The sequence below is a fragment of the Apiospora marii genome (assembly GCF_038362585.1).
Source record: "Apiospora marii strain CBS 49790 chromosome Unknown utg000005l_segment0_segment0, whole genome shotgun sequence".
NCBI lineage: Eukaryota > Fungi > Ascomycota > Sordariomycetes > Amphisphaeriales > Apiosporaceae > Apiospora > Apiospora marii.
Genome location: NW_027117377.1, coordinates 4961122 through 4972575, shown reverse-complemented (window position 1 = coordinate 4972575; position 11454 = coordinate 4961122). Strand labels below are relative to the sequence as shown.

General features: G+C 54.3%; 4 protein-coding genes across 4 annotated transcripts; 2 read left to right on the top strand and 2 right to left on the bottom strand.

Annotated features, from left to right (window-relative positions):
• Window positions 1-781: 781 nt before the first annotated feature.
• On the bottom strand, window positions 782-2755 carry PG985_009422 (tubulin alpha chain; the record flags this gene model as incomplete). Its single annotated transcript, XM_066829190.1, has 7 exons — window positions 782-1010; window positions 1064-1487; window positions 1552-2082; window positions 2148-2223; window positions 2287-2313; window positions 2492-2532; window positions 2731-2755. 7 exons carry the CDS (start codon window positions 2753-2755, stop codon window positions 782-784), a joined length of 1353 nt encoding a protein of 450 aa, XP_066684102.1.
• A 1556-nt stretch (window positions 2756-4311) lies between these two features.
• Window positions 4312-5085, top strand: PG985_009421 (uncharacterized protein; the record flags this gene model as incomplete). The annotated part of the gene is made up of 2 exons (XM_066829189.1): window positions 4312-4590; window positions 4651-5085. 2 exons carry the CDS (start codon window positions 4312-4314, stop codon window positions 5083-5085), a joined length of 714 nt encoding a protein of 237 aa, XP_066684101.1.
• Window positions 5086-5447: 362 nt separating this feature from the next.
• On the bottom strand, window positions 5448-6942 carry PG985_009420 (uncharacterized protein; the record flags this gene model as incomplete). The annotated part of the gene is made up of 4 exons (XM_066829188.1): window positions 5448-5698; window positions 5758-6097; window positions 6154-6507; window positions 6598-6942. The coding sequence occupies 4 exons, from the start codon at window positions 6940-6942 to the stop codon at window positions 5448-5450; spliced, it is 1290 nt and encodes a 429-aa protein (XP_066684100.1).
• A 2616-nt stretch (window positions 6943-9558) lies between these two features.
• On the top strand, window positions 9559-10986 carry PG985_009419 (uncharacterized protein; the record flags this gene model as incomplete). The annotated part of the gene is made up of 2 exons (XM_066829187.1): window positions 9559-9742; window positions 9803-10986. 2 exons carry the CDS (start codon window positions 9559-9561, stop codon window positions 10984-10986), a joined length of 1368 nt encoding a protein of 455 aa, XP_066684099.1.
• Window positions 10987-11454: the final 468 nt, after the last annotated feature.

The window sequence follows — 11454 nt, the reverse complement described above, 5'->3', positions numbered from 1 at the left end:
CAGTCACGAGCCGAAACTAGACGCCCTCTGATTGGCAGAAGCGGTTTTGAACGATATGCACCTTGGCTGCACGTCTCTGCCAACCGAATTTCATCGACTTTTCTTTGGGTTCAAAGTGCGGAGTGCAGAAGGCCTGCGACCATCATGTTTTTCTCCTCGGCTTGAATCCATTGGCTATAGGACAGGTCCCCTAGCAACAACTCACGCCCAACCGTCGCACTGCATCGTGGGTCCCCCAATCTTGGGCATCCATTTGGCTGGTTAAGCCTCGGGAACAATGCCAGAAAGCCGTTTGAACCACAGAAATGCAAGTATAATATCTACAGACAAAACGGTCATACCTCTTTTTATGGCCTTACTAATTCGGACCGCATTTCATGTCAAAGGTAGTGAAGACGGACAAACAGAGCAGGGATGGGTTTGGGCTGGACTGGCCAATCATTAAACAGGAATAAAGAAAGTATTGGCTCCTGTCATACCATTAAACTTCATAGAATGAATTTACAAAGTGTATACGACTACTACGCATCCTCAGGCTCCGCGTGAATCGAATGATCAAAGCCCCTCGTCCCCTGGTTAACTCAAACATCCTCGCAAAAATGGGGGCAACCATCCTGTTCCTATACTCATGCAACAACAACCGGCATTTCTGCATCTTTTCACAAAGACAATCAGGGTATCATGCATTAGCTCGGTTATTCAGAGCACCCGAGGTCTTAGTCGGTCCCCATCACGAAGCACTTTCCGGCTCCGCTGGCTGCTGATGTGCCTTTCGTGTCCCTTAGTACTCGGCCTCAACATCGCCCTCAACATCCAGAGAGTCCGTCGCCACCTCCTCGTAGTCGCGCTCGAGAGCGGCCAAATCCTCACGGGCCTCGGAGAATTCACCTTCCTCCATACCCTCACCGACATACCAATGGACGAAAGCACGCTTCGAGTACATAAGATCGAACTTGGAGGACAGGGCGGACCAGGCCTCGGCGATGGCAGTGGTGTTGGAGAGCATGCAGCTGTATTTTAGGTTAGAATAATTCTTGCAACACATGTGGTCGGGTTCACTTACACAGCGCGGTCGACCTTGGCGAGATCACCGTTGGGGACCAGCTGAGGAGGCTGGAAGCAGATACCCAGCTTGAAACCAGTCGGGCACCAGTCGACGAACTGGATAGTGCGCTTGGTCTTGAGGGTGGCAACGGCACCATGGGCGTCCTTGGGAACGACATCACCGCGGTACAGCAGGCAGGTAGCCATGTACTTGCCGTTGCGGGGGTCACACTTGACCATCTGGTTGTAGGGCTCGAAGCAAGACATGGTCATCTCCTGAACCGAGTTGGCCTCGTGGGCGGCCTTGGCGGCCGAGATAATGGGCGCGTAGGCGACCAGAGGGAAGTGGATACGAGGGTAAGGGACCAAGTTGGTCTGGAACTCGTTCAGATCGACGTTGAGGGAACCGTCGAATCGGAGAGAAGCGGTAATGGACGAGACGACTGTCACACAGGTTAGAATATGCCCGTTTGAAAAGGATTCAACGCCAAGGCGATCGGCACTTACCCTGAGCGATGAGGCGGTTGAGGTTCTCGAAGTTGGGGCGCTCGAGGCCGAGGTTGCGGCGGCAGATATCGTAGATGGCCTCGTTGTCGACCATGAAGGAGCAGTCGGAGTGCTCCAGAGTGGTGTGGGTGGTGAGAATAGAGTTGTAGGGCTCAACAACCGAGGTGCTGGTCTGGGGAGCAGGGTAGACGCAGAACTCCAGCTTGCTCTTCTTGCCGTAGTCGAGAGACAGGCGCTCCATGAGCAGAGCACCGAAACCGGAACCGGTACCACCACCGAACGAGTGGAAGACCAGGAAACCCTGGAGACCAGCACAGCTATCGGCGACGCGGCGAACGCGGTCCAGAACCTGGTCGATCAGCTCCTTGCCGACGGTGTAGTGGCCACGAGCGTAGTTGTTGGAGGCATCCTCCTTGCCGGTGATCATCTGCTCGGGGTGGAACAGAGTGCGGTAGGTACCGGTGCGGACCTCGTCGACGACATTGGGCTCGAGATCGCAGTAGATGGTACGGGGGACGTACTTGCCCTGGCCTATCGTGATACGTGATTAGCAACCCACCGCTTCATGAACAGAACACGAAGCATTATCGACATACCAGTCTCGGAGAAGAAAGTGCTGAAGCCATGGTCCGGGGGAGCGGCCTTGCGCTCTTCGGTCAGGTAACCATCGGGCTGTGAAAATAATAAAGTCAGTGACCATGTTGTGTCAATGTGAATTTGTCATGAAATGCATACCTGAATACCGTGCTCGAGGCAGTAGAGCTATAATAAAGCATTTATGTCAGTCAATTTGGCCCGTGGTGAATGTTTGCTTGGATATCGCGTCTGTGTAAGGTTCGTTCTCGGCGTGGTAACTTTTTTCACGGTTGCCTGAGCGGCACCGCGGCAAAGTGGCGAAGATATCCCAGGGATGTTTGGCAAAGGGGCGGCGAAAGCTTACCTCCCAGCACGAGTTGGCAATCTGGCAACCAGCCTGGCCGACTACACACAGAGAAAGTCAGTACGGGAAAGCCGAGTTTGAAACGCGGGACATGGATTGGGCTTGGAGGGAAAGCGACAACAGCATGGTCGAAGGGGCCAGGCAGCGCGGGATGTTGCGGTGTGGGCAAAAAACACGCGCGCGAAGGAAGGAAAACAAAGGCAGCGAGATAGGAGGGAGAGGGAGGGCCAGCAACATACCGTTAATGCTAATGATCTCACGCATCTTGTCGGTTGGATGAAATGCAAGAGCAGGGTGAAAAGACGATGAAGGTGAGAATGGTTCAAGAAAGAAGATCAAAAACAGACAGCCAGAGACAAGACACAGAAAGTGAAGAAAGAGGAGGGATTAGAGGTTTGAGGTGGATTGTTTAGACTGGAAGACGACAGCCCACTTTGGGGGGGAGGCTGTTGAAATTATCAAAAGATACCTGACCCTGGGTAGCTTAGCTTCGCCGACCGGCCTATGGGGAGGGAAGGACTGGGAGAGGAGGTCAACAACACAGAAACGGGATTGACAGGGACGGGAATGGGTGGGTTGACTAATAATCTTAAGGTGGGGTGGGGGGGAGATGGTGGCAGAGATGAGGGAAAAGGCACTGGCACTCTGCTGCCACTTGGGGGGCCGCTGGAAGCAACTTGATTAGCAGCAGGCGGCTTGATTGATTTGCAGGTGAACAGGGGGGGAGCAGGAGGGGTCTCTTGGTGCTTGGAGCTTTTGGTTGCTTGGGTGTAGCAGTGCAGCAGTGCGCTACGGTTTAGAAGGCTAGGTGACTGGCTGAGCTGCCCGCTGCCAAGCTAACAGACATCTATCTGACTGGTAGTGTAGCGTGGTAGCTGCCAGTTGCTCACCTCAGTCTTCGGTTTTTTTTTTGTTGATTTCCCATGCACGTCCGAAACGCCAAAAGCGGGAAAGCGCGGTGAAGCGTTACTTCAAGCAGCCTAGCTCTCCAAGCCCATGAAATTCAATTCAATGATTAATGAATGTGAATGGGCAGATGAAAGAGCGCAAAAAACGGTAACAGGGGCGCGGCCACCATTGTCCACGTACGCTCGATTAGGTGTGCTGCTTGCTACTACTATCCAGTCTTGACCGTAGATTGAAGTTCAGGGGCGATCAATTACCTTAGATTTGATCATAGATATTAGTAGTACAGCACAGCACATGCATGTTTGTCTGTCTCTACGTGTGTTTGTTGAATGTGATTGCTCAGTCGTCTGTCTATCTATCTGTCTGCCTGTCTCGGAACCAAGCAGACCTCCGAGGCGTCCAAGAGCGGATCCCGGCCTTTTATATCCTCAGAAACCAGACACGGGAAGCACAACAAAAAAAAAAGCACATATCACACCCGGTATACACCGCATCTATCCCACTAAACAGCCTCGCGTTGCAGTGATCAAGAGTGATCGGCTCGTTTGCTCACGGCCACTCATATCGTGCAGCTTTCCGGATAGACCGTACCCAAGTTGCATGTAGGCGACATATTCCACTTCCTTGCCTGCGCGTCCCGAGAGTGAGCCCCCGTCCGCGAGCTCCACCTAATAAACCCGACCGGTCTTCTAATCAATAATCTAGAAAGCTCGTGACAGCCCCAGCTCCCTGCGCCTTCTGCTGCTGCAACCCTTCCCGGGGATCCGGAATGAAGCGAAACTAGGAACTGACTGAACCGCGCTGGCCTCACTTTCATCCACTCACGGTCACGGCATCATCCATCCAGCTGCACACATCTGCCGAGCTTTAGGCAGTGGCATAGCAAAGGTGGCTCCTCCGTCAGGAATACCATGTTGGCCCTGATCAGTGTCTTGTTAGCCTCTCTGGTGGCGGCCAATACGGAGAAGGCCATCTTTCTGGCTCCCAATAACATCAACATTCCGTCAGCTCATCCGAACCTGGACGATCTACAGGTCGACACTTTGACCCCTGACAAATGGGCCATCCGGACGTACCTCCAAGCCCAATTTCCCACTGAATCTGCCAAGTACGGTAAGCCGACATGGCTCGTACTGGATCAGCTCACTGAAGGCCAACGATACGAAGTGAGGGTTTGCTGGGCAGCTACTGTGAGTTTATTATCCACCTCTATATAAATCTGACTGGACCCCATCATTAACAGCTGATAGCAACCCACCGCATTTGTTCTCAATACGTATGAGCTGCAGACCGTCTTTGAGTCTGCCGAGCTCATCACTGAGCTTTCCGACTATTCTCTGGATCGTCGCCAACACCTTGAGGCAGCCAATGAAGGAGGCCGCCGTGATGATGGGTCAGCATCTAAAAGCCGTTCTCGGGAACGCGAGACGTCCGTTCTCTTCTTGCAGATCCTGGCAGCTGCAGACTACTACACAACTAACAAGACCTTGATGAACGAGGTGCCGCCTGTCTACGTGGACGTCATTCTCGACCCGTACGTCTTCAACCTTTTGCCGCGCTCGCTCCTGCCCACTATTGGCTACATCATTGTGGTAGCCATCCTATCGTGGTTTATGGCGCGTCGCATCTCGAGCTGGATCCAGTTTGTCGCAGCCGAGCCCGGTCAGGACAAAAAGGAACAGTAAAACAGTGGTGGCTGAGGCTGTTGAATATGCATTTCTGGATCATACCAAATTGCCCTCTACCCGAATCTCTCATCTGTATACCGGAATACTCTTCAATCTCGTGGCTCGTTAAAAATCATTGACGACAGCCGGTCGGTGACAAGCAGCGGAATCACAATTGTAAGGTGTTGCTGCGTCACCTCGTCTTACCTCCATTGCTCCCATCTCAGAGAGAAATGCAGGCATTGATATACTGTGGCTGTTGCACCCGTATGAAGAAACGCAGATGGCAAGACCTATGATATATGCGACATCAAAGACAAATCTACCATGCTTTGACCGTGTCAAAGAAACCAATTTCTGAATCCTTCCTTCGAAGTCCGCTACCAGGTACCGGGATAGCCACCTGGGCCGGACTGCTGACCATGGTGGGGGTGAGAACCGCTCGGTACTGGGGGTGCGTGCTGGTTTCCACCTGCGTATGTCGGGGCGCCAGGGTACGCGCCAGGTGGCGGAGGTACGGATCCGTATTGGTGGTTGTACGATGGCTGAGGAGGAGGGTATTGCTGATGGCTTCCACCGTTGTACTGCTGGTGCTGGCCAGAAGGAGAAGTATTATATGGCGGTTGGTGTGCTGAGGATCTGATCAGTATAGAACAACCATTAATATAAGTTATGTTGGGTCGTGCGTACAGTAGTGTGGTCCTTGTGATACCGGGCTGTGGCCGTAGCCTGGGGCTTGACTTTGGGGGTGCGAGCCGTAAGGAGGTACGTGAGACTGTGAATTAGGAGGTGGGCTGGTATAAGACGCGCCGTGTTGGCCAGGCGGTGCGGGAAACGACTGAGTATGTTGTGGTTGGTGGTGCTGCTGCGGCACTCCGTAAGATGGCGCACCGCCGTGTTGACTTGTATGTTGGCCGGCCGAAGACGAGTAAGCCGGGGTCGAAGCGCCCGAAGGCTGGTATGAAGCCGGAGGTGCTTGACCGCTGTATCCTCCCTGGTTACCGGTGTTTGAGTATCCGTAGTTCTGAGACTTGGTGACAATTAGCAGAGGTTGAGATAAAAGGATAAGGCGTGAATAGCACGTACCGAGTGGCCTTGGTTGTTGCCGCCAAACATGTTGGCAACGCCTCCCATGACGGAACCCGCCAAGCCGCCAGATTGCGCCGGCTGCTGTGACTGGCCGCCGTGGTAGTTCTGAGGTTGGTCCGGCTTGCCACTGCCGCCGCTCGAGAACAAGCTGGAAGCCAACGCGCCAACAAGTTTGCCGGCTGGGCCGCCAGCGCCGCCCTGTCCACCAGAAGAGTTGCCGTGACCGCTGTTATTATTGCCATGACCACCTCCTAAGAACTGACTGGCCAAACCCCCGAGACCGTTCGAGCCGCCTCCGCCGCCGCCTTGTTTACCGGAGAACTGGTTCATGAGTGCATTCGTCGCGAAGCTCTAGTAAGACAGGTGTTGTGTCAGTTTTCCCCGTATGCATATGACGTCGTTTGCAGATAGCAGAGTCGAAGTCCGAAGCTATGTACTTACGCCGAATCCTCTTTCGCCAGTGGGACCACTCTCCAGCGCTCTTGCACCCTCGGGCGGCAGAACGGGTTCCATACGACCGTCGGGGTGCTTCACCGTCTGGGTGCCGTCGGGGTGTGTGATGAGCTCCGGACGCGCGCCAGGAGCACCGTAGGGATGGTCGCCGCGGGGCGCCGGGGTGCCGCCGGGTGCTGCCTGGGAGGGGGTCTCCCACTGCGAGACGCCGGTCGAGATCGAGACGAAATAGTACTTCTTACTCGAGCCGTCCCATTGTGCAATCCAGCCAGGAGGCAAGGTGGGCGGCTCGTACGTCGGGCCTTCGGTGCCCGGAGAGGCAGGGCCTGCCATAGCTGGCGATTGGGAGGGGGGTGGGAGGAGGGGTTTTGTCTGTTGCTTTGAGGTAGGTATATAGAAATCACGACAGGCGGTTTGTTGTTGATGGTATTCGAGGGGTGGTAGGGTAGGTGGCAAGGAACAAGAAAAAGGACCAGAGAAAAGGAAAAGAAGTAGGAGGATGCGACGTCGACAACAATGGGGGTGTGGTCTAATAATGCTGGTCGCCAGAAGAACGTTGTCTAATCTCTGTCTCCCTCCTCGCTACGTCCGTCCTTAAAGGCAGAAAGAGGATGGATGACTGAGCAGGCACAGCAGGAGTGTGTGGATTTTGCGGCCGAGTAACGCGCCAGCCCAACTTAGTAGAAGAAACAAAAAGTTTCCTCAAAAAGAAGAGCAAGGGCGATCTGAAAGAGGGCGCAGGTCAAATGAAAGAAAAGAGCCGGAGAGGAATGACGGAACACAGAGAGAGAGGCAAGCAGAGAGAGTGCACACACGCGCGCAATAATACACACACGCCCACCCACTCGCACCTGCGCTTCCTTGCTGCCCGCCGCTTGTGCTGGAAATGTCGTAGTCCCGCCGGACTTGAACCCTTTGAGTGCTTCTAAAGATTGTGCTTTTGCTTTGTGCTGCGTCGGGCTTTTTTTGCACAGCCCCGTTAGGCCAGCTGGTAGTGGCCATCCCTGTGGCGTCGGGGCCCTTTTTGGCGAGTTAAGGCCTTCCCTCCCACCTCAACAACCAAACATTGGCAGCAAGCAGCAAGGAACAACCCATGACTGACCAGCCATGAGATGGGTTGCCGAATGCGAAAATCCCCATATGTCATACAAGTAATTACAATTGCCTTTTCGTATAATGAGCTTCAATGTTAATCAGTGCCCTCACCCCTCAAAACTTGCATGCGACTCTACAGCAGAGATGCTGGATGGACCCTGTGCCCATGGCTTCATCTGCTTAGTCATTTACACTGGGCATGACAGGTGCTGCCGGTGTGGACATACGACCTCACTATATCATGGGTATCTCTGAGAAAACCCCTGGATGGATGACTTCCTGTCGCATCATCTAGCAGATGTCTACTCTGTGATTATGTGATGAGACCAAAATCCAACAACTCTGCACTCAGTTCTCCTGTTCGAGCATCGAACAGCCCGCCACAACAGTGTGCCCATCCAGCTGACCGCACAAGCCTCAGGGACTGTGTATCGGGTGTCTAGTATAGATACATGTAAGTATTTATAGAGACTATGCTCGTGGACCGATGTGAACAACGGTTGTGTTCGTTGTTACGGGACGGACAGAATGAAAGGGGTGGTAGAAATGTCGAAAAGAGGAAAAAAGTGACCGCAGAGGGAATTGAACCCTCTTGCCTTTAAGCATATAACTAATAATACTACCGCTAGGCTACACCAGCCCGGTCAAGGGATCTACGTAATAACATGCTTCATATATCATGGGCAACTCGCATATCATCTGCTATCAGTCTCTAGAGATCTGGTTGGGATGAAACTCAAAACGAACTTCACCGGCGACAAACCTTGGGTATAACAAACCTTGATATCACACTTGATTTCCAAGCTAAGAATTGAAGTGATGGGCGATATGAGAGAGTGTTGAAAGTAACTCGCTTCATCCTAGCTAAGTGCACACATACTCGTTGGGAGTTGCTCGACTCAAAATAGCAGACTCGATAACTTGTATACGCGACTTACACCATGAATATTTCAGGGTGTCAAGACCTGCATCGACAAGCATACGACACATCCTCGTCCCCAGAATAATACGTTATCGTTGATCACATGTTTCTCGCTGTTTAACCATCCCGTGACGAGAACGCGGCCGCACAGCTTTTTTGGACACTCGTAGCTGAACAGAGACGAGTATGCCAATTCGGGTTTGATGTAAGCATGCAACGCGGAGTACTAACACTATTCATTTTCAACTCTTATTCATTTACTGCCTGTTCGTGGCCAAGATCCCATCTGGGCAGGGCAAATACTACCTTGCAGTTCGGGGATACTAGTCAACTCATATCTTCCACGTCCTCAAAGGTATCAGCAATATACTATAGCTGATCTATGTTTGTATACTAATATCTACGAAGTAAACCAATAGGAAGAAGCCAAGCCTCATACTATCGAGTAGTGGGGTATGAGAGTTGCAAGGATCAAGGATGCCACTCCCACTTGGACCAACCAAAAGGCCTAGCAAGTCGATATAGACCGGTCCATGTATAAGTTGCCCAACCCGTCCAAATCGACAAGCTTGGGTGGTTTCGCCTGGAGTCGAAGACCTCATTCTGCATACGCCCGCCCCCCTCATTCTCGGAACTGCAAGAGATGCCTGTTTGGGTAAATGGCACATATCGCCGGTCGTCACCTGACATCAACCACGACCTCGGCGACCCACTTCCATAGCCCTTTAAGTAGACCCGAATCGAACCATCCAATTCCTTGGGTTCTCCCAGAAGGAGGGGACATATCTGTGGACTCGTATTTGTCTAGTGCCATTTTGTCAATACGCGGCTTGATCATGGCGTCAATTCTGTTCTTTCTTTTCCTTTTGCTTATGACTTCGGTTCGAAGTCAAGTCCACCCAACAGAATCGAAAGACTCGCAACGAACAACCATGGACGCCATGCAGCCCCTGGAGAAGAACTCTTCGATCCTGATCATCGGAGCGGGGACATGGGGGACATCCATCGCATACCGGCTCGTCAAGCGCGGCTACACTAACATCAAAGTGCTGGACTCCAACACGTTCCCGTCCGCCATATCCGCCGGCAACGACCACAACAAGATCCTGGAAGAGCGTAAGTTATGGGGCGCACAGTCGCATGAACTCGCTCAGATCCGCTAACCATCCAACGCAGCGATATCGCCGCCCGCCGCAGACCAGACAGACCTGGACTACGCCTGGAACACCATCGAGACCCTCTCGTCCGAGGTCTGGCGCCACGACCCGGTCCACGCCCCGCACTACCACCCCACGGGCTTCATCTACGCCGCCGTCGGCGACGAGGCCTGGGAGAAGGTGAAAGCGGCGGCCGAGGCGCGGCCCGACGTCTACGCCCCGCTCGAGGACGCCGAGGCCTTCCGGCAGACCATGCCCGACGGCGTCCTGACGGGCGACCTGACGGGCTGGCGCGGCTTCATCCGCCGCGAGGGCGCCGGCTGGGTCGAGGCCCGCGACGTCCTGCTCGACGTCCACGCCGCGGCCGCCGAGGGCGGCGCCACCTTCGTCTGCGACCCGCGGGCCGGCCGCGTCGCGGAGCTCTTGTACGATGACGGCGGCGACGGCGACGAGGTGGTGGTGGGCGCCAAGACGGCCGACGGCGCGACGCACCGCGCCGACTTCACCATCCTGGCCGCGGGGGCCGGCGCCTCGACCCTCGTCGACTTCGAGAAGCAGCTGCGCCCCACGGCCTGGACGCTGGGGCACGTGGCCCTGACCGCGGACGAGGCGCCCGCGTACGCGGAGCTGCCCGTCCTCTTCAACGTGGACGGGGGCTTCTTCCTGTCGCCGCCCAAGTCGGCCATCGCGGCGGGCGAGCCGGAGCTGAAGATCTGCGACGAGCACCCGGGCTACATCCACCTGGCGGACGGGAAAGACGGAGGAGAGAAGCAGCCGGTCCCAGTCCCGCGCCAGGCCGTCCCCCGCACCTCCGCGACGAACATGCACAAGCTGCTGCAGGCCACAGTCCCGCAGCTGGCCGACCGCCCCCTGCTGCGGCCGCGGCTGTGCTGGGACGCCGACACGCCCGACCGGCTGTTCCTGATCGCACGATACCCGCGAGGAGGCTCCTCGCAGCGCTTGCTCGTGGCGGCCGGCGGGTCTGGAAACGGATTCATGAACGCGCCGGCTGTGGGCATCCTGGTGGCGGACCTGTTGGAGGACCGGCTCGAGGAGAGGATGGCCAAGAGCCTGCGCTGGCGGCCGGAGACGGCGGTGGACCGGGACTGGTTCGATACGCAGGGGAGGTTCGGCGGGGCGGGCAAGGTGGTGGATTTGGGCGAGATCCCTGACGACGACTGGGTGGAGGGGTCGGCCAAGTGAAGATAGGGGGCAGATATTGCTTGACTCACGTAGTTTGCTTTGGGCAAGGAGCAACACATCGTTTCCTTCTTCGTAGTTGCCTATTTACCTAGAGGAATAACTGGATTTGCTATCTAGTGACTCAGCTGCTCCAAAGAATTATGCAAGCCTGTGGATGCTACGAATTACTCAAGGTATTATATGAGCCATCTGCGGAAATAAATTTTGAAGTACAGGACGTGTTCATGATCTGATGCATGGCCTCAAGATATTTGTAGCACTAGTACTGGCTCATGTAAGTTTTTCTACATACATCTAAATTACGTATATAACAGGCATTCAATCATAAGTGAGAAATATCCACGACCAACTGTGCTGTCCTTGCCAAAGACTCACCCAGGAAGAACTGTTTTTGCACGCTCTACCATTCAATGGCTCATGTTTTTGCATCTTTGCACCTATGCCATTGCATTCAAATTCATTTACATT